Source organism: Anomaloglossus baeobatrachus, chromosome 3 (genome assembly GCF_048569485.1).
Source record: "Anomaloglossus baeobatrachus isolate aAnoBae1 chromosome 3, aAnoBae1.hap1, whole genome shotgun sequence".
Lineage (NCBI taxonomy): Eukaryota > Metazoa > Chordata > Amphibia > Anura > Aromobatidae > Anomaloglossus > Anomaloglossus baeobatrachus.
Genome location: NC_134355.1, coordinates 134601182 through 134622584, shown reverse-complemented (window position 1 = coordinate 134622584; position 21403 = coordinate 134601182). Strand labels below are relative to the sequence as shown.

The following is a 21403-nucleotide window of genomic DNA, read 5'->3' as shown; positions in this document are numbered from 1 at the left end:
AGTCCCTCAGAGAAGCTGCAGTGACTGTAACCCCCGCGCGCAGCGCTACTGTCCCCGGCGCACTAGCACACCCAGCAAGTCTGGAGTGTGCGCGGCCTGTCCATACGGGGACACAGAGTACCTGAATGTTGCAGGGCCTTGTCCCTGAACGGTACCCCCGCTCCGTATCCAGCAGGTTCCATGGGTCTGTGGATGGAGCCCGGCCTCAGGGCTTGGGGGCCGGTAAGATCCCACTTCCTCAGAGCCCCTCAGGGGGATGGGGAAGGAAAGCAGCATGTGGGCTCCAGCCTCCGTACCCGCAATGGGTACCTCAACCTTAACAAACACCGCCAATAGGAATGGGGTGAGAAGGGAGCATGCTGGGGGCCCTATATGGGCCCTCTTTTCTTCCATCCGATATAGTCAGCAGCTACTGCTGACTAAACAGTGGAGCTATGCGTGGATGTCTGACCTCCTTCGCACAAAGCTTGAAAACTGAGCAGCCCGTGATCCCACGGGGGGTGTATAGCCAGAAGGGGAGGGGCCTTACACTTTTTAGTGTAATGCTTTGTGTGGCCTCCGGAGGCAGTAGCTATACACCCAATCGTCTGGGTCTCCCAATGGAGCGCAGAAGAAATTATGATGATAACTTCTGTGAAAGAACATTTGCACATGCTTTCAGAGGAAATTTCATCATACTTTCCTAATCTACCTGACACCCCATTTGCACTTGCCAGAAGTCCATTCACAGTGAAAGTTGAAGATGTTCCGGAGACAGCACAAGAAGAGTTCATCAACCTAATTAACAATGATGCAGCGAGAACAGATTTCTCTACAATGCCACTGACAAAATTCTGGATTAAGAGTTTACAGTTATATCCTATTCTGTCTGAGAGTGTGCTGCGCCTTCTTCTTCCTTTTCCAACAACATATCTTTGCGAAACAGGGTTTTCAAGATTGCTGGTAATCAAGTCTAAATACCGAAGTAGACTTGTTGTGGAAAATGATCTTCGCTGTGCCCTTGCAAAGACTGCCCCAAGAATTTCTGAATTAGTAAGCAAGAAGCAACCACAACGATCTCACTGAATTTGGCAGCATACTGTAGCAAAATATTGCACTGTTGTTTACTGTTATATTTAAACCCATGCTATGCCATGGTGAAATGTTATTTATTGGAATTCGGAATAAATATTTCTCAACATATAATTGTTTTTGTGATTTTTTTAAATTATGTTTGATTTGTAGCAATGAGAATACATAATGCATATCAGATATTTACATTCCGAATCATAACTAGCAAAATTACAGTTTTAAAGTAGCCACCAAAATTATTTTTTGGGTTGGGGGTCACCGCAACATGAGGAACTGTATTGCGGGGTCACGGCATTAGAAAGGTTGAGAACCACTGCTCTACATGATGGGCACACTCCCCCGGACAGTTGTTATAATAATGCGAAGATTATATCTTGCTTTCCTTGTTTAACTTAAGTATTTTTAAACTTTACCCCAATATGATCTAGCGCTGATAGGAGTTTTAAAGAGAACCTTTTACCAAGTTTACACTGCCTTGTCTAAAAGCACTAAAACAAATATTAATGGATTCACTGGTTTGCAGCCAATGTAACCTGATGGGCTCTATTAGAGGTTTCAAATTGAAGGCTTCCCTCTGTCCTTCCTCGCCATCCTCCATAGTGCTGACAGATCTTTCCTCATCTGTGTAGGGATATCGGTCACTCTTATCTAGCAGGACAGGTACAATTGCTGTAACACTTTACTGCACATGGGGGATAAACCAGCCTAACTTATATCACCCTCCATAAGAACAGCATGAACTTAAAGGAGTTTTCCGAGCACAAATTGTTAAAACATTATAAAGCCTATATGAAATGAAGATCGATCCCAATTTACTTGATGTTGAAATTCGTCTGTCTCTTAGCTGTGGCCATGTGACATCCAGCTCCTTACCTCCTGCTACAGTATGCTCAAAGCACAGAGTACAGAGATTTCCTGTCTGTGCTTCGAACAGATTGTAGCCTATCAGTACAGCCCTTCATAGAGGCAGGACTCAGCCAGCAGCTCTCAGTAGTAAGCCGGGGCCACACTGGGACTAATGCGATCCTCGCATGACACTCGGCTCCCGCTGTGCTGCCAGCGTGAGCCGAGTGTCATGCGAGAATCGGCACTGCGACTCATCATGCGATTGGACCTCAGCTGCGGGCAGCGGGCCGGCACTCAGGAGGGGCGAACCAGCGCTGCGGAGGAGAGGGGGGGGGGATTTATCTCCCTCTCTCCTCCGTAGTCTGCTATTGCGATTCTCGCCCTGCACTCGCGGTACACCAGTGTTTTGCGAGTGCAGTGCGATCTTTCTCTCGCTCCATACCCTTGAATGGGTGCGAGAGAAAATCTCGCATTACACCTCTGTAGCATGCTGCGACTGTTTTCTCGGTCCGATTGGGGCAGAGAAAATGAATCGCTCATGGGTGCTGACACATAAGCTAATATCGGTCCGAGTGGAATGCGATGTTTTATCGCATTCCACTCAGTCCGATTTTCATGCTGTGTGTCTTAGGCCATATACGCTGAATGTTGATGTCATGTGGGGGCATAGCCCGTGGCCCTTGACAAGTTATGAGTGACTGGGGAGGGGGGAGAAGGGAGTGTACAGTGAGAGGCAAAGTAGAAGCCACATACATAATGCAGGCTCCACAAAGAACAACAATAGTCCTATCCGCTAGTGACTTTGGCCAGAGGGGATGGTGCTGGTTGCAAGTTTATATTAGAATAAATGAGTACATTTTTTTTTTACTCTCGACCCCCCACAGTACACAGATACTAGGTGTAGTACAAAGAATGTTGTTAGGAGGGAAAAATTGTGTGCAGTGCTTTATCCATCTTGAGGCTGTCCAGGAGTCTCAGAGTGGTGTTTTGTAGGCAGAGAGGGTGGAAAATGAGTTTAGGAGTGAGGGAGCTCAGAGTCAGATAGAGCACACTACCTCCTGGAAAATGTAATCTAGAGGCTTAGAGGGAAAGTTCAGAATACAAACAATTGCAGACCATGAAAAATGGCTCCAGGATTTAAAAATATAAATAAATATATAAAATATTTAAAAAGGGGGCATTGGAGACTCATTAGGCTGGGGCCACACGGGGACTACTGCGATCCCCTTGCATGAGACTCGGCTCGTGCTGGCAGTACAGCAGAGCCGAGTCTCATGCTTGTGTCCTTGCAACTGAGGTCCGTTCGTGCGAGCAGACCTCAGCTGCAGGGGGCGGGCCGGCACTCAGGAGGGGAGGGAGGGATTTCTCTCCCTCTCGCCTGTGTAGCCGGCTATAGACATTCTCGCTCTGCACGCACGGTACACCGATGTACCGCGAGTGCAGTGCGATTTTTCTCTCGCCCCATTCACTTGAATGGGTGCGAGAGAAAGAGTCTCGGATTACAATCGCAGCATGCTGCGATTGTTTTCTCGGTCCGATTAGGGCTGAGAAAATAATCGCTCATGTGTGCTGTCACACAGGCTAGAATTGGTCCGAGTGGAATGCGATGTTTTATCGCACTCCACTCGCACCGATTTTCTCGCCGTGTGGCTTAGGCCTTACACAGATGGCAAGATGTGTTTTGTTTTTTCATTTGAGCCTGGAAACCTTCTTTCTTGACAGGTTTGATTTACAATGATCCCATATGTCAGTAATTCCTTCTCCTAATGGATACTAGAACCAGACCTTTAGTGATGACACACCAGAATGCAAAATCTGTTTCATCACATCAAACTCACATTGTGGCTAAAGAGAAGTTTGGGTTAAACATCATGATACTCACAAATGGAGACTTAGAAGCCAGGCTAGCAGCAATAGTGAGAACTGGGTCCAGACAGCGAAAGATGGCACCAAAGAGCATGAGTTTACCAATCCTCACATCTACCGGCAGAGAGGCCAAATGGTACCCAAGTGGCGTCAGCTTTTCTTGCTGGGTAAGTGCACCAAGATCCTGAAGACGTAACTTGGAAGCATGCAGAGATTCCACTCTGGGAGGTTCAATTAATCGGGACAAGACTGTATCCAGACGACACTCTGAAAACATCTCTAAAATTTTTATTCTGTCAAAAAAAAGTAAAACAAGGAAAATTCACAAGAGCACTGTTATACTGTATAGAGCTGTAAATAGTGGGTAGAAGAAGTACAGAGTAAGGAAAATGATGAAACATACATAGGCTACCGCATGTCAAACATCAGTTCCCCAAGGAAAGTCATGCTAAAAAAAGAAATAATCTAATGCTTTGAGTAACGACAATTTAAATTACATGGAATAATAATATAAAAAAAACCAAAATGTGGCCACGAGATCGCTGAACTAATGAGTCAAATTATGTTAACATATTCAGCAACCCGATTTACCTACTGGGCAGATTGCTGTAGATTTCATAAAATCACTGTTTTAATCAGCAGATCATCATCATCAGTAGAAAGTACTAGTAAACCTGCTGCCAAGTAGTCATCCAAATTCATGAGCTCGGTGTAACCTCACCCTCAGCACTGATTAGCAGCTTTCAGCCCAAGCACAGTGCACACAGAAAGCTGCCAATCCGTGCAGTGGGTGGAGTTAAACAAGGCTAAGCAGCCAGAGAACTGGCAGCAAAAACCTGGTGATAGACTCCCGTTAATGAAGTGAAGAAGCTAAGCTAATAGAACCAGTAATCTAGTAGAAGGAGTAGGCATCGAAACCGGCACGAATACACTACAGAATAATCTGTTACACATTTGGATTGCCAGTACCACACAGCGGCAAACCAAAATTCATATCCATAGAAATATTAATTTATATATATATATATATATATATATATATATATATATATATATATATATATATATATATATATATATATATATATATATATATATATACACCCTATACGCTAGTATACCCAGAACAGTGCATAGCTATTTATTCTATTCCAATTCTCATCATGCTATCAATATCTTCACATAGTAGGATTCTGAGCATGAGTTACTAAGTGGCAGTAGCTCCTGGCCCCAAGGAGTTGTGTACTCAATGAACCTATGCTATGTAGTATGGTATTCATTGCAATAGGTCATACATAAACAAAACGAAACGGTTTCCCTTGACCGGAAACTATGGCTTTAATGACTTCTACATTGGAGGTTCCGTTGCATAATCTGTGATTTATTTCTTCCCAACAAGACGAGATAGAGTGGAGGAGCCAGATACACCTCATTTATAAGTAATGTTAGATAACAATGTTGTCCATTGTGCGAAAGATCTGGCACATCAACGTGTTGGTTTGTGGTATAAATGGATACCATGGCACAAATGTGAACAGTATGTATTACAGTTCTGCCAACTCTGAGGTTGTACAGTACAATACATTATTACTCTTTTAGAGCACTACAATATACCGTATTTTTCGCTTTATAAGACACACTTTTGTTCCCCCAAATTTTGTTCCCCCAAATTTACATTATATATATATATATATATATATATATATATATATATATATATATATATATATATATATATATATATATACATACATATATACATATACATATATACACACACACACACACACACACACACTGCAGGGTACGCTCTGGAGCGCTGCTGGGGGCAGGTGAAGCTGCGGGCTGCAGCCTTTGATCTCCTGCTCCCACTCATATAATATGCACAGCCGCTGTCCATCACCGTGGTGCTGAAATTGCACCACAGTGACGGGCTGGGGGAGCAGTGCATATTATATGAGCCTGTGTCCCACTGTGATCGCACATGCCCCCCCTGTGTTAGATATGGCCCCCATGCTGCTCATCCTAAAATAAAAAAGCTTTACTTACCCCTTCCAGCGTTTCTCCCCGGTGTCCATGCTTCCACTTTGATCAGGTACGCAGAGATCTCAGTCTGCTGTGCCGATCACATGACCGGCACCAAGAACCAGGAAGTGGAGGAAGAGAAGCACGGAGGGAGACAGGAGGGAGATCGCTGCTGGAGGAGGTAAGGAAAGAGTGTTTTATTTTACTATGAGCAGCAGCCTGGGGGCGATATCTAACACAGGGGAACGTGTGCAATCCATAGGGGACCATAGGCAGCACAGGGGAACGTATGCAATCCATAGGGGACCATAGGCAGCACAGGGAAACGTATGCAATCCATAGGGGACCATAGGCAGCACAGGGGAACTTATGCGATCCATAGGGGGCCATAGGCAGCAAAGGGGAATGTGTGCAATCCATAGGGGGCCATAGGCAGCACAGGGGAACATATGCAATCCATAGGGGGCCATAGGCAGCAAAGGGGAATGTGTGAAATCCATAGGGGGCCATAGGCAGCACAGGGGACTGTGTGCAATCCATAGGGGACCATAGGCAGCACAGGGAACGTGTGCAATCCATAGGGGGGCCATAGGCAGCACAGGGGAACGTGTGCCAGCACAGGGGAACGTGTGCCAGCACAAGGGGGCTATATTCAATATAAAAGGGCAATATACAGATTAAGGGGGCTATTTTTAGGATGGGGGGCTATGAGGGACATATACCCTATATGATTTGTTAGACGGACACTGGCATTATAAGATGGACCCCATTTAACATTAAAAAAAAAAAAAGAAGGGAATTTTGTTTACTTACCGTAAATTCCTTTTCTTCTAGCTCTAATTGGGAGACCCAGACAATTGGGTGTATAGGCTATGCCTCCGGAGGCCGCACAAAGTATTACACTCAAAAGTGTTAAGCCCCTCCCCTTCTGCCTATACACTCCCCGTGCTCCCACGGGCTCCTCAGTTTTGGTGCAAAAGCAAGAAGGAGGAAAAGATTATAAACTGGTGTAAAGTAGATTCAATCCGAAGGAATATCGGAGAACTGAAACCAAACAACATGAACAACATGTGTACACAAAAAAACAGGGGCGGGTGCTGGGTCTCCCAATTAGAGCTAGAAGAAAAGGAATTTACGGTAAGTAAACAAAATTCCCTTCTTCTTTGTCGCTCTATTGGGAGACCCAGACAATTGGGATGTCCAAAAGCAATCCCTGGGTGGGTAAAATAATACCTCGTAATAGAGCCGTAAAACGGCCTCTTCCTACAGGTGGGCAACCGCCGCCTGAAGGACTCGTCTACCTAGGCTGGCATCCGCCGAAGCATAGGTATGCACCTGATAGTGTTTCGTGAAAGTGTGCAGGCTCGACCAGGTAGCCGCCTGACACACCTGCTGACCCGTAGCCTGGTGCCTCAAAGCCCAGGACGCGCCCCCGGCTCTGGTAGAATGGGCCTAGAGCCCTGAGGGAACCGGCAGCCCGGTAAGCTTCGAGAATTGGTTCCTTGATCCACCGGGCCAGGGTTGATTTGGAAGCCTGTGACCCTTTACGCTGGCCAGCGACAAGGACAAAGAGTGCATCCGAGCGGCGCAGGGGCGCCGTACGAGAAATGTAGAGCCTGAGTGCTCTCACCAGATCTAACCAGTGCAAATCCTTTTCACATTGGTGAACTGGATGATGACAAAAAGAGGGTAAGGAGATATCCTGATTGAGATGAAAGGGGGGTACCACCCTTGGGAGAAATTCCAGAACCGGACGCAGAACCACCTTGTCCTGGTGAACACCAGGAAAGGGGCTTTGCACGACAACATTGCTAGCTCAGACACTCTCCGAAGTGAAGTGACTGCTACTAGGAAAATCACTTTCTGCGAAAGGCGTGAGAAAGAAATATCCCTTATTGGATCGAATGGTGGTTTCTGAAGAACCATCAGCACCCCGTTCAGATCCCAGGGTTCTAACGGCCGCTTGTAAGGATGAACGATGTGACAACCCCCTGCAGGAACGTGCATACCTGTGGAAGTCTGGCTAGGCGCTACTGGAAAAAACACAGAGAGCGCTGAGACTTGTCCCTTAAGGGAGCCGAGCGACAAACCCTTTTCCAGTCCAGATTGAAGGAAGGACAGAAAAATGGGCAAGGCAAAAGGCCAGGGAGAAAAACCCCGAGCAGAGCACCACGACAGGAAATTTTTCCACGTCCTGTGGTAGATCTTGGCGGACGTTGGTTTCCTAACCTGTCTCATAGTGGCAATGACCTCTTGAGATAATCCTGAAGACGCTAGATCTAGGACTCAATGGCCACAGTGTCAGGTTGAGGGCCGCAGAATTCAAATGGAAAAACGGCCCTTGAGACAGCAAGTCTGGTCAGACTGGTAGTGCCCACGTTTGGCCTACCGTGAGATGCCACAGATCCGGGTACCACGACCTCCTCGGCCAGTCTGGAGTGACGAGGATGGCGCGGCGGCAGTCGGCCCTGATCGTGCGTAACACTCTGGGCAACAGTGCCAGCGGAGGAAACACATAAGGGAGTTGAAACTGCGACCAATTCCGAACTAAGGCGTCTGCCGCCATAGCTCTGTGATCGTGAGAGCGTGCCATGAATGCCATGACCTTGTTGTTGTGCCGGGACGCCATTAGGTCGACGTCCGGCCTCCCTCAGCGGCAACAGATCTCCTGAAACACGCCCGGGTGAAGAGACCATTCCCCTGCGTCCATGCCCTGGCGACTGAGAAAGTCTGCTTCCCAGTTTTCGACGCCCGGGATGTGAACTGCGGAGATGGTGGAGGCCGTGGCTTCCACCCACATCAAAATCCGCCGGACTTCCTGGAAGGCTTGCCGACTGCGTGTTCCGCCTTGGTGGTTGATGTAAGCCACCACTGTGGAGTTGTCCGACTGAATTCGGATCTGCTTGCCTTCCAGCCACTGCTGGAACACTTTTTAGGGCAAGATACACTGCCCTGATCTTCAGAACATTGATCTGAAGCGAGGACTCTTGCTGAGTCCACGTACCCTGAGCCCTGTGGTGGAGAAAGACTGCTCCCCACCCTGACAGACTCGCGTCCGTCGTGACCACCTCACAGGATGGGGGTAGGAAGGATTTCCCATGCGATAATGAAGTGGGAAGAAAGCCACCCCCTAAGGGAAGCTTTGGTTGCCTGAGAGAGGGAGACGTTCCTGTCGAGGGACGTCTGTTTCCTGTCCTATTTGCGTAGGATGTCCCAATGAAGAGGACGCAGGTGAAACTGCGCGAAAGGAACTGCCTCCATTGCTGCCACCATCTTCCCCAGGAAGTGCATGAGGCCCTTCAAGGGGTGTGCTTGACCTTGAAGGAGAGATTGCACCCCTTTCTGTAGTGAACGCTTGTTGATCAGCGGAAGCTTCACTATCGCCGATAGGGTATGAAACTCCATGCCAAGATATGTCAGCGATTGGGCTGGTGTCAGATTTGACTTTGGAAAATGGATGATCCACCCGAAACTCTGGAGAGCCCCCAGAGAAGCGTCGGGGCTGTGTTGGCATGCCTCTTGAGAGGGTGCCTTGATCAGCAGATCGTCCAAGTAAGGGATCACCGAGTGACCCTGAGAGTGGAGGACCGCAACTACTGTAGCCCTGACCTTGGTGAAAACCCGTGGGGCTGTAGCCAGGCCGAACTGCAGTGCCACGAACTGCAGGTGTTCGTCTCCTATGGTGAAGCGCAAGAAGCGTTGGTGCTCTGGAGCCACCGGTACGTGGAGAAAAGCATCTTTGATATCGATCGATGCAAGGAAATCTTCTGGGGACATTGAGTCGATGACGGAGCGGAGGGTTTCCATCCGGAACCGTCTGGTCTATACGTGTTTGTTGAGCAGTTACGGGTCCAGGACAGGACGGAAAGACCCGTCCTTCTTTGTAACCACAAACAGGTTGGAGAAAAACCCGTGACCCTGTTGCTGAAGAGGAACAGGGACCACCACTCCTTCTGCCCTCAGGGTGCCCAGCGCCTGCAGAAGAGCCTCGGCTCGCTCGGGAGGCGGGGATAACCTGAAGAATCGAGTCGGGGGACGAGAGGCGAACTCTAACTTGTAACCGTGAGACAGAATGTCTCTCGCCCAACGGTCTTTTACCCTTGGCAGCCAGGAGTCGCAAAGGCGGGAAAGCCTGCCACCAACCGAGGATGCGGATTGAGGAGACCGAAAGCCATCAAGAAGCCGCTTTGGTAGCGGCACCTCCGGTGGTCTTTTTGACTTAGACCGCCATGAATCGGAGAGCCCTTGATCTATTCAGAGGCCTTTTGGACGAGGAGAATTGGGACCTGCCCGTGCCCCGAAAGAACCGAAACCTCGACTGCCCCATCCTCTGTTGGGGTATGTTCGGTTTGGGCTGGGGTAAAGATGTATCCTTTCCCTTGTATTGTTTGATGATTTCATCCAAACGTTCGCCAAACAGTCGGTCGCCAGAAATTGGCAAACTGGTTAAACGCTTTTTTGGAAGCAGAATCTGCCTTCCAGTTCCGTAGCCACAAGGCCCTGCAGAGTACCACCGAATTGGCGGAAGCAACCGCCATACGGCTCGCAGAGTCCAGGACAGCATTAATAGCGTAAGACGCAAATGCCGACGTCTGTGTGGCTGCGTCAATTTGCGCTTGACCTGCTGAGATAGCTTGTAGCACCCATACGGCTGCAAATGCTGGTGTAAAAGAAGCGCTGATAGCTTCATAGATGGATTTCAACCAGAGCTCCATCTGCCTGTGAGTGGCATCTTTGATTGATAGATGCTATAAGATCGTTCACTATGGCGTCCCCATCAGGCGTATCAAGATTGAGAGCGGCCTCAGGATCAGAATCCTGATCAGCTGTCTCCGCTTCATCATCCAGGGATTCCCCCCGCTGAGACCCTGACCAATATGAAGATGTCGAGGGAATTTCCCAGCGAGCTCGCTTAGACGGTCAGGGGCTGGGGTCTGTATCAGAGACCTCACTCTGGGATCTATGAGACACCCCGGGGAGACCTCTGGTCCAACTGAGGTGGGCCAGGGAGCAATGATTCAACAGTGCCCCTGTGCTGAGATACCGGTCTGGATTGCTCAGTGGATCCTGCCAGCAGATGGGTCGTACATGCGGCGCAGGCAGCATAGTAAGCCTGTGGTTTGGCGCTCCTGCCTTTTATGGGCGCCATGCTGTTGACTTCCCTGAGCAACACAATATATATACAGAATCAACTGTGCACCATACAGTGTAAAGCATATCTTATAAACATATGATTTAAAATTACACTCCTGCACAAATGTGGCTAGCACCACAGATGCTGCATACCCCCCGCATAAAGCGGTTGTGAGGCCACCAGGGTCCCTGCCTGGGTCTGTCAGAATTTGTCCCCCTCTGCAGCATTCAAGGAGCTGACAGGAATGGCTGCCGGCTTCTGAGGAGAGGACAGTGAGGGGGGTGGAGTATGCAAAGCATGCTCCAGCCCTCAGTGCTGCTCATCCTGTGCAGCGTCCCGCCCTTCCCCTGCTTGTCAGGGCTGTGGGCGGGAGGAAGAAAGACTAGGCCGCAAAAGCCGGGGACTCGAGTAATAAACGCGGCCGCCGTAAAAGCGCGGCCGCGCGGAAGTCCCTGGCGCACTACAAGTCCCAGCCGCGCCTCAGTGTCAAAACATGGCGGCGGCGGTCAGCGCGGTAGTCTCCCTACATAAACACACTCAGCGATGCTGAGTGTGTAATGGCACGGCTGCCGGCGTCCTGAGAGAGGAGGAAGCCGTGGGCGTGACCCTTAGAAAGTGCGGGAACTGGTGCCTCACAGTGCAGTGAGGGGAGTGGAGTATGCAAAGCATGCTCCAGCCCTCACTGCAGCTCGTCTGTAAAGCGTCCCGCCCTTCCCCTGCCTGTCAGGGCTGTGGGCGGGAGGAGGAAACACTAGGCCGTACAAGCCGGGGACTCAAGTAATGAGCGCGGCTGCCATAAAAGCGCGGCCGCGCGGAAGTCCCCGGCGCACTACAAGTCCCAGCCGCGCCTCAGTGTTAAAAACATGGCGGCGGCGGTAGTACGGTAGTCCCCCTACATAAACACACTCAGCGACGCTGAGTGTGTAATGGCACATTAACCCGGTCAGCGCCGCGGTCCCCGGTGCACTAGCACACCCAGCAATGCTGGAGTGTTGCTGTGCGCAGTCCCCACAGGGACACAGAGTACCTTCAAGTAGCAGGGCCATGTCCCTGAACGATACCCGGCTCCTATCCAGCAGAGTCTTAGGAGCTGTGGATGGAGCACGGTCTCAGTGCCTGGAGACCGGTAAGATCCCACTTCACCCAGAGCCCTGAGGGGGATGGGGAAGGAAAACAGCATGTGGGCTCCAGCCTCCGTACCCGCAATGGATACCTCAACCTTAACAACACCGCCGACAAGAGTGGGGTGAGAAGGGAGCATGCTGGGGGCCCTATATGGGCCCACTTTTCTTCCATCCGACATGGTCAGCAGCTGCTGCTGACCAATCTGTGGAGCTGTGCGTGCGTGTCTGACCTCCTTCGCACAAAGCAAAAAACTGAGGAGCCCGTGGGAGCACGGGGGGTGTATAGGCAGAAGGGGAGGGGCTTAACACTTTTAAGTGTAATACTTTGTGCGGCCTCCGGAGGCATAGCCTATACACCCAATTGTCTGGGTCTCCCAATAGAGCGACAAAGAAATTCTCTTTTCCTTCACCAAATTTGGGGGTGCGTCTTCTAATCAGGTGCGTCTTATAAAGCGAAAAATACGGTAATTCATAGGTTTTATTAAAGTAACTAATTGGGCTAGACACACTTTTTAATAAGAAATAAAAAATCTTGTTACAAAAAGTATGCATCTAAGACCCCATTCACATGTTGAATATTTGGTGGGGTTTATACTGCAGTATTTGTAGCCATAACCAGGAGTGGAACAATCAGAGGAAAAGTATCATAGAAACACGGGCACCACTTCTGCATGTTTTACCCACTCCTGCTTTTGGTTTACAAATACTGAGGTAAAAAAACCTCAAACTCTCAATGTGTGGACATGGCCTTACAGTTCGGAGGCAGCTTCCTCTGCTCGAGGAAAACACTGACACAGCATCCTTCACAATCACTGAGGGAGCTATTCTCTCTCCTCCAGCCCAACACTGATCAGTCTGATTGTTGCAGGAACGAAAGGAAGATACCAGGACTGGCACATTACTAACGCTGCAGGTCACATGATTAGTTACATGCCTGGAAAGAGTGGTAGTGTATTCATTGGTGTGTGTGTGTGTGTTTTCTATACATACACATATAGGTGGATTATGATCAGGGCAATCTGGGCTACTGCTCTGGGCTCGAGGCTCCAGGGAGGCCTATGGCAGCGTACATTTTCAGGCAGTAAGCTTTCCTGGAGCTCGGTATTGGTAATACAAAATGACAGTGCAGCTCCAAGGAAACTCTCGTCGCCTCCTCTGTGATGTGCCGGCGTGATAACGTCATTGCATCAGCATACATGCACTGACAACCCAAAAAAAAAGTAGAGCCTTAGGGACCTGAGCACCGCCGTAAGAACAGGAGAGAGGCATGTGTTTTTGTTTTTTAAATATACATGTGCATGGGATGTATGTCTGTAAATAGGGAGGCTATGTGAGGGCTCATCCTGTACATAGGGAGGCTATGTGAGGGCTCATCCTGTACATAGGGAGGCTATGTGAGGGCTCATCCTGTACATAGGGAGGCTATGTGAGGGCTCATCCTGTACATAGGGAGGCTATGTGAGGGCTCATCCTGTACATAGGGAGGCTATGTGAGGGCTCATCCTGTACATAGGGAGGCTATGTGAGGGCTCATCCTGTACATAGGGAGGCTATGTGAGGGCTCATCCTGTACATAGGGAGGCTATGTGAGGGCTCATCCTGTACATAGGGAGGCTATGTGAGGGCTCATCCTGTACATAGGGAGGCTATGTGAGGGCTCATCCTGTACATAGGGAGGCTATGTGAGGGCTCATCCTGTACATAGGGAGGCTATGTGAAGGCTCATCCTGTACATAGGGAGGCTATGTGAGGGCTCATCCTGTACATAGGGAGGCTATGTGAGGGCTCATCCCGTACATAGTGAGGCTATGTGAGGGCTCATCCTGTACATAGGGAGGCCATCTGAAGGCTCATCCTGTACATAGGGAGGCTATGTGAGGGCTCATCCTGTACATAGGGATGCTTTGTGAGGGCTCATCCTGTACATAGGGAGGCTATCTGAAGGCTCATCTTGTACACAAGGGGCTATGTGAGGGCTCATCCTGTACATAGGGAGGCTACTTGAGGGCTCATACTGTACATGTAGCAATACCTCAAACAGAGCTGTTCGAGCGGGATTCGATGGATCTCTGGTGGCTGCTGCTCTAGAAGTTGATGCTGATAATGATGACTGGTGAAGAGGTGAAAGCAAACTCCAGAGGCCACACGGCCAGCTCTTCCTTTCCTTTGTATAGCGTTGGCTCGAGACACCCAAGTGTCTTCCAGGCTCTCCATGCTTTTACCAGGATCATACCTAAAAAGCAGTGATGTGAACATCTTCACATTTATTAAAATCTCCATACCAAAAACTTTAAATAGATAAAGAGATTATATAAATATATTAAATACAATTTCTATATGGTCTTTTATAAGGATCTTGGGTAAGAGATTTAGTGTCAAACTAAACTGTGTGCATTATGGCAACACATAAGGTACCCGTTGTGCTATATTACGCATGCTACGCTATGGTGCCTCTGGGAAGTGTTGCAATCTCCCCTGTGTTGCTTCCATAACATAGCGTACATTGGAACAAGTCAGTTTTCTTTTTCTCAAGTGATCCATAAGAACCTCTGTTTATTAAAAGAATATTAAGAGTGAGAGTATCACCCCCTAGCTGTCAATAAGCCTTAGGCTATAACAGTGTGTGAAAGGAGCCTATGTTCACTGTTCCCGTCGTCACTTCTGTTCGACCTCCCCACCGCAAAATTGGTTTGGACGCATGCGCCAACAGGCCATTTACTATAAAAAGGTGCAGACGGAGTCACCGTGTGCTCTGTCTTGCACCATTTTCGGGTGTATACCTGCTTTCTGCAGGACACACAGAGGCAGTCGACTACATCTGGCATACCTCCCAACCGTCCCAGATTCTGCGGGACTGCCCCGATTTTAGAGGTGTGTCCTGCACTCCCGCAGCTCACAGCTGATGTCCCGGCACCTCCCCTCAGTGCAGTGAATGAAGGGAATTTTGTTTACTTACCGTAAATTCCTTTTCTTCTAGCTCTAATTGGGAGACCCAGACAATTGGGTGTATAGCTACTGCCTCCGGAGGCCACACAAAGTATTACACTTAAAAGTGTAAGGCCCCTCCCCTTCTGCCTATACACCCCCCGTGGGATCACGGGCTCCTCAGTTTTAGTGCAAAAGCAAGAAGGAGGAAAGCCAATAAACTGGTTTAAGCAAATTCAATCCGAAGGAATATCGGAGAACTGAAACCATTCAACATGAACAACATGTGTACACAAAAAAACAGGGGCGGGTGCTGGGTCTCCCAATTAGAGCTAGAAGAAAAGGAATTTACGGTAAGTAAACAAAATTCCCTTCTTTGTCGCTCTATTGGGAGACCCAGACAATTGGGATGTCCAAAAGCAATCCCTGGGTGGGTAAAATAATACCTCGTGATAGGGCCGTAAAACGGCCCTTTCCTACATGGGGGCAATCGCCGCCTGAAGGACTCGTCTACCTAGGCTGGCGTCCGCCGAAGCGTAGGTATGCACCTGATAATGCTTGGTAAAAGTGTGCAGACTCGACCAGGTAGCCGCCTGGCACACCTGCTGAGCCGTAGCCTGGTGCCGTAATACCCAGGACGCACCCACGGCTCTGGTAGAATGGGCCTTCAGCCCTGAGGGAACCGGAAGCCCAGCAGAACGGTAGGCTTCAAGAATTGGTTCCTTGATCCACCGAGCCAGGGTGGATTTGGAAGCTTGCAACCCTTTACGCTGACCAGCGACAAGGACAAAGAGAGCATCCGAGCGGCGCAGGGGCGCCGTGCGGGAAATGTAGATTCTGAGTGCTCTCACCAGATCCAACAAATGCAAATCCCTTTCACATTGATGAACTGGATGAGGACACAAAGAAGGTAAGGAGATATCCTGATTGAGATGAAAGGGGAATACCACCTTAGGGAGAAACTCCGGAATCGGGCGCAGAACCACCTTGTCCTGGTGAAACACCAGGAAGGGAGATTTGCATGACAGCGCTGCTAGCTCGGACACTCTCCGAAGAGACGTGACCGCTACTAGAAAGGCCACTTTCTGTGAAAGGCGAGAAAGGGAAACATCCCTCATAGGCTCGAAAGGCGGCTTCAGGAGAGCAATTAGAACCCTGTTCAGATCCCAGGGCTCTAACGGCCGCTTGTAAGGAGGGACGATATGACAAACCCCTTGCAGGAACGTGCGTACCTGTGGGAGTCTGGCCAGGCGCTTCTGAAAAAATACAGATAGCGCAGAGACTTGTCCTTTAAGGGAGCCGAGCGACAAACCTTTTTCCAACCCGGATTGCAGGAAGGAAAGAAAAGTAGGCAAATGGCCAGGGAGAAACTTCCTGAGCAGAGCACCAAGCTAAGAATATCTTCCACGTCCTGTGGTAGATCTTGGCAGAGGTTGGTTTCCTAGCCTGTCTCATGGTGGCAATGACCTCTTGAGATAATCCTGAAGACGCTAGGATCCAGGACTCAATGGCCACACAGTCAGGTTCAGGGCCGCAGAATTCAGATGGAAAAAAACGGCCCTTGAGACAGCAAGTCTGGCCGGTCTGGTAGTGCCCACGGTTGTCCTACCGTGAGATGCCACAGATCCGGGTACCACGACCTCCTTGGCCAGTCTGGAGCGACGAGGATGGCGCGGCGGCAGTCGGACCTGATCTTGCGTAGCACTCTGGGCAACAGCGCCAGAGGTGGAAACACATAAGGGAGCCGGAACTGCGACCAATCTTGAACTAAGGCGTCCGCTGCCAGAGCTCTGTGATCGTGAGACCGTGCCATGAAAGCTGGGACCTTGTTGTTGTGCCGGGACGCCATTAGGTCGACGTCCGGCATCCCCCAGCGGCGACAGATCTCCTGAAACACGTCCGGGTGAAGAGACCATTCCCCTGCGTCCATACCCTGGCGACTGAGGAAGTCTGCTTCCCAGTTTTCTACGCCCGGGATGTGAACTGCGGATATGGTGGATGCCGTGTCTTCCACCCACGTCAGAATCCGCCGGACTTCCTGGAAGGCTTGCCGACTGCGTGTCCCCCCTTGGTGGTTGATGTATGCCACCGCTGTGGAGTTGTCCGACTGAATTCGTATCTGCTTGCCTTCCAGCCACTGCTGGAAGGCTTGTAGGGCAAAATACACTGCTCTGATTTCCAGAACATTGATCTGAAGGGTGGACTCCTGCTGAGTCCACGTACCTTGAGCCCTGTGGTGGAGAAAAACTGCTCCCCACCCTGATAGACTCGTGTCTGTCGTGACCACCGCCCAGGATGGGGGAAGGAAGGACTTTCCTTTTGACAATGAGGTGGGAAGAAGCCACCACCGAAGAGATTCCTTGGCCGCCTGAGAAAGGGAGACGTTCCTGTCGAGGGACGTCGACTTCCCGTCCCATTGGCGGAGAATGTCCCATTGTAGTGGACGCAGATGAAACTGCGCGAAAGGGACTGCCTCCATTGCTGCTACCATCTTCCCTAGGAAGTGCATGAGGCGTCTCAAGGGGTGCGACTGGCCTTGAAGGAGAGATTGCACCCCTGTCTGAAGTGAACGCTGTTTGTCCAGCGGAAGTTTCACTATCGCTGAGAGAGTATGAAACTCCATGCCAAGATATGTTAGCGATTGGGTCGGGGTCAGAATTGACTTTGAAAAGTTGATGATCCACCCGAAACTCTGGAGAGTCTCCAGCGCAACGTTCAGGCTGTGTTGGCATGCCTCTTGAGAGGGTGCCTTGACAAGTAGATCGTCCAAGTAAGGGATCACAGAGTGACCCTGAGAGTGCAGGACTGCTACTACTGCTGCCATGACCTTGGTGAAGACCCGTGGGGCTGTCGCCAGACCGAAAGGCAGGGCTACGAACTGAAAGTGTTCGTCTCCTATAACGAAGCGTAGAAAACGCTGGTGCTCTGGAGATAAGCATCCTTGATGTCTATTGATGCTAGGAAATCTTCTTGAGACATTGAGGCGATGACGGAGCGGAGGGATTCCCTCCGGAACCGCCTGGTTTTCACATGCTTGTTGAGCAGTTTTCGGTCCAGAACAGGACGGAAAGACCCGTCCTTTTTTGGCACCACAAACAAATTGGAGTAAAAACCGTGACCTTGCTCCTGAAGAGGAACAGGGATCACCACTCCTTCTGCCTTTAGAGAGCACCCGCCTGCAGAAGAGCACCGGCTCGGTCGGGAGGTGGAGAAGTTCTGAAGAATCGAGTCGGGGGACGAGAACTGAACTCTATCCTGTACCCGTGAGACAGAATGTCTCTCACCCAACGGTCTTTGACCTGTGGCAGCCAAATGTCCCCAAAGCGGAAGAGCCTGCCACCGACCGAGGATGCGGAGAGAGGAAGCCGAAAGTCATGAGGAAGCCGCCTTGGTAGCGGTTCCTCCGGCTGCCTTCTTTGGGCGTGACTGAGCCCGCCAAGAATCTGAGCTCCTCTGATCCTTTTGAGTCCTTTTGGACGAGGAGAATTGGGACCTGCCCGAGCCTCGAAAGGACCGAAACCTCGACTGTCCCCTCCTCTGTTGGGGTTTGTTAGGTTTGGGCTGGGGTAAGGAAGAATCCTTAGACTTGGACTGTTTAATGATTTCATCCAATCTCTCACCAAACAGTCTGTCACCAGATAACGGCAAACTGGTTAAGCACTTTTTGGAAGCAGAATCTGCCTTCCATTCCCTTAACCACAAGGCTCTGCGTAAAACCACGGAGTTGGCGGACGCCACTGCCGTACGGCTCGTAGAGTCCAGGACAGCATTAATAGCGTAAGACGCAAATGCAGACATTTGAGAGGTTAAGGACGCTACTTGCGGATCAGATGTACGTGTGACAGTGTGAATCTGCGCAAGACCAGCTGAAATAGCTTGGAGTGCCCATACGGCTGCGAATGCCGGAGCAAACGACGCGCCGATAGCTTCATAGATGGATTTCAACCAGAGCTCCATCTGTCTGTCAGTGGCATCTTTAAGTGAAGCCCCATCGTCCACTGCAACTATGGATCTAGTCGCAAGCCTGGAGATTGGAGGATACACCTTTGGACACTGGGTCCAGCTCTTGACCACGTCAGGGGGAAAGGGATAACGTGTATCCTTAAGACGTTTGGAGAAACGCTTATCTGGATAAGCGTGGTGTTTCTGAACTGCTTCTCTGAAGTCAGAGTGGTCAAGAAAAGTACTCAATTTACGCTTGGGATACTGAAATGGAATTTCTCCTGCTGTGAAGCTGACTCCTCCACTGGAGGAGCTGAGGGAGAAATATCTAACATTCTATTGATGGACGCTATAAGATCATTCACTATGGCGTCACCATCAGGTGTATCCAGATTGAGAGCGGTCTCAGGATCAGAATCCTGATCAGCTACGTCTGCCTCATCATACAGAGAGTCCTCCTGCTGGGACCCTGACCAGTGTGATGAAGTCGAGGGCCGCTCCCAGCGAGCTCGCTTAGGCTGTCAGGGACTGTCGTCCGTTTCAGAGCCTTCACCCTGGGATGCATGGGACCCCCCGGAGCACGGATTTGTTCCAAATGAGGGGGGCCAGGGAGCATTGAATCAACAGTGCCCATGGTCTGAGTTACCGGTCTGGACTGCAAAGTCTCTAGGATTTTAGACATAGTCACAGACAATCTATCAGCAAAAACTGCAAACTCCGTCCCTGTCACCTGGACAGTGTTCCCAGGTGGTTCTCCTTGGGCCACCTCTAGCAGAGACCCCGGCTGAGTAAGTGCTACAGGGGAGCATTGCACACAATGGGGGTCAGTGGAACCTGCCGGTAGAACAGCCTCACATGCAGTACAAGCAGCATAGAAAGCCTGTGCCTTGGCACCCTTGCTTTTTGCGGACGACATGCTGTTGTCTAGCCATCTAGGAGGGTATATAGCCAAGAATAGCGACCGTACAGTGCAATGTATAGCATACAAGCATAAAGTACAAATGAACACTTCGGCATTAGTGGGGTCAGCACTTCAGGTGCTGCTTACCGCCCGCTCAAAAGCGGGTGTGTGGTCGCCAGAATCCTGTGACTGGGTGTCCCAGAGCTTGTCTCCCTTCTCCAGCTCAGACTGCAAACAGGAATGGCTGCCGGCGTCCTGTGAAGAGGGGCGGGCCGTGGGCGTGCCCCAGACAAAGTGCGGGAAACTGGCGTCCCACTGTGTCCAGTGAGGGGGCTGGAGTATGCTAAGCAGACTCCAGCCCTCGGCGCTGTCGTTCTGAACAGCGTCCCGCCCCTCCCCTGACTGGCAGGCCTGGGGGCGGGAACGAAACGAAACTAGGCCGCAAAGCCGGGGACTCGAGTAATAAGCGCGGCCGTCCTATGTGCACGGCCAGCGCGGAAGTCCCCGGCGCACCACAAGTCCCAGCCGCGCCACAGTGTAAAAACAGCCAGCAGCGGCCGGCGCGGCAGTTCCTAATACATAAACTCACTCAGCTAAGCTGCAGTGAGTAATAGCACAAGCGCTCCGCGCTGTTGTCCCCGGCGCACTAACACACCCAGCAATGCTGGTGTGTGTGTGCGCGATTTGTACGGGGACACAGAGTACCTTAATGTAGCAGGGCCCTGTCCCTGACGATACTCAGCTCCATATCCAGCAGGTTCTCCGGGTCTGTGGATGGAGCACGGTCTCAGTGCCTGGAGACCGGTAAGATCCCACTTCACCCAGAGCCCTGAGGGGGATGGGGAAGGAAAGCAGCATGTGGGCTCCAGCCTCCGTACCCGCAATGGATACCTCAACCTTAACAAACACCGCCGACAAGAGTGGGGTGAGAAGGGAGCATGCTGGGGGCCCTATATGGGCCCTCTTTTCTTCCATCCGACATAGTCAGCAGCTGCTGCTGACTAAAACAGTGGAGCTATGCGTGGATGTCTGACCTCCTTCGCACAAAGCATGAAAACTGAGGAGCCCGTGATCCCACGGGGGGTGTATAGGCAGAAGGGGAGGGGCCTTACACTTTTAAGTGTAATACTTTGTGTGGCCTCCGGAGGCAGTAGCTATACACCCAATTGTCTGGGTCTCCCAATAGAGCGACAAAGAAAAATTAAATTACATTTTCATCGGCTCTGGATTAGGGGGGCGGCCAGGACTCGAACCCATGAACTGTGAAGCTCATTGTTCCATAGGCAGCAGCTCTACCACTGAGCCACTGCCCGTATTGAAAAACATAGGAAAATTTGGTTATCTTGACCTCTATATTGCAGTAGAGAAATCAGAAGCAGATTATCCAGATGTAAAGATGGATGGATGGATGGAGGGATGGATAGAGAATAGATTAGATGGATGGATGGATAGATAGAGGATGGATGGATAGAGGATGGATGGATAGAGGATGGATGGATAGAGGATGGATGGATAGAGGATGGATGGATAGAGGATGGATGGATGGATAGAGGATGGATGGATAGAGGA

The 21403-nt window shown here is 50.2% G+C and overlaps 1 protein-coding gene across 3 annotated transcripts in view; it reads right to left on the bottom strand.

Moving 5' to 3' along the window:
* Positions 1 to 21403, bottom strand: part of DHX57 (DExH-box helicase 57) — a 149058-nt gene that overhangs the window by 31099 nt on the left and 96556 nt on the right. For all 3 annotated transcript variants that reach the window (XM_075339468.1, XM_075339470.1, XM_075339469.1), the window contains exons 16-17: positions 14099 to 14299; positions 3800 to 4076 (exon numbers count right to left, since the gene is read on the bottom strand). In XM_075339468.1, coding sequence (XP_075195583.1) covers positions 3800 to 4076; positions 14099 to 14299 — 478 coding nt within the window. The remainder of the gene's footprint in view (positions 1 to 3799; positions 4077 to 14098; positions 14300 to 21403) is intronic.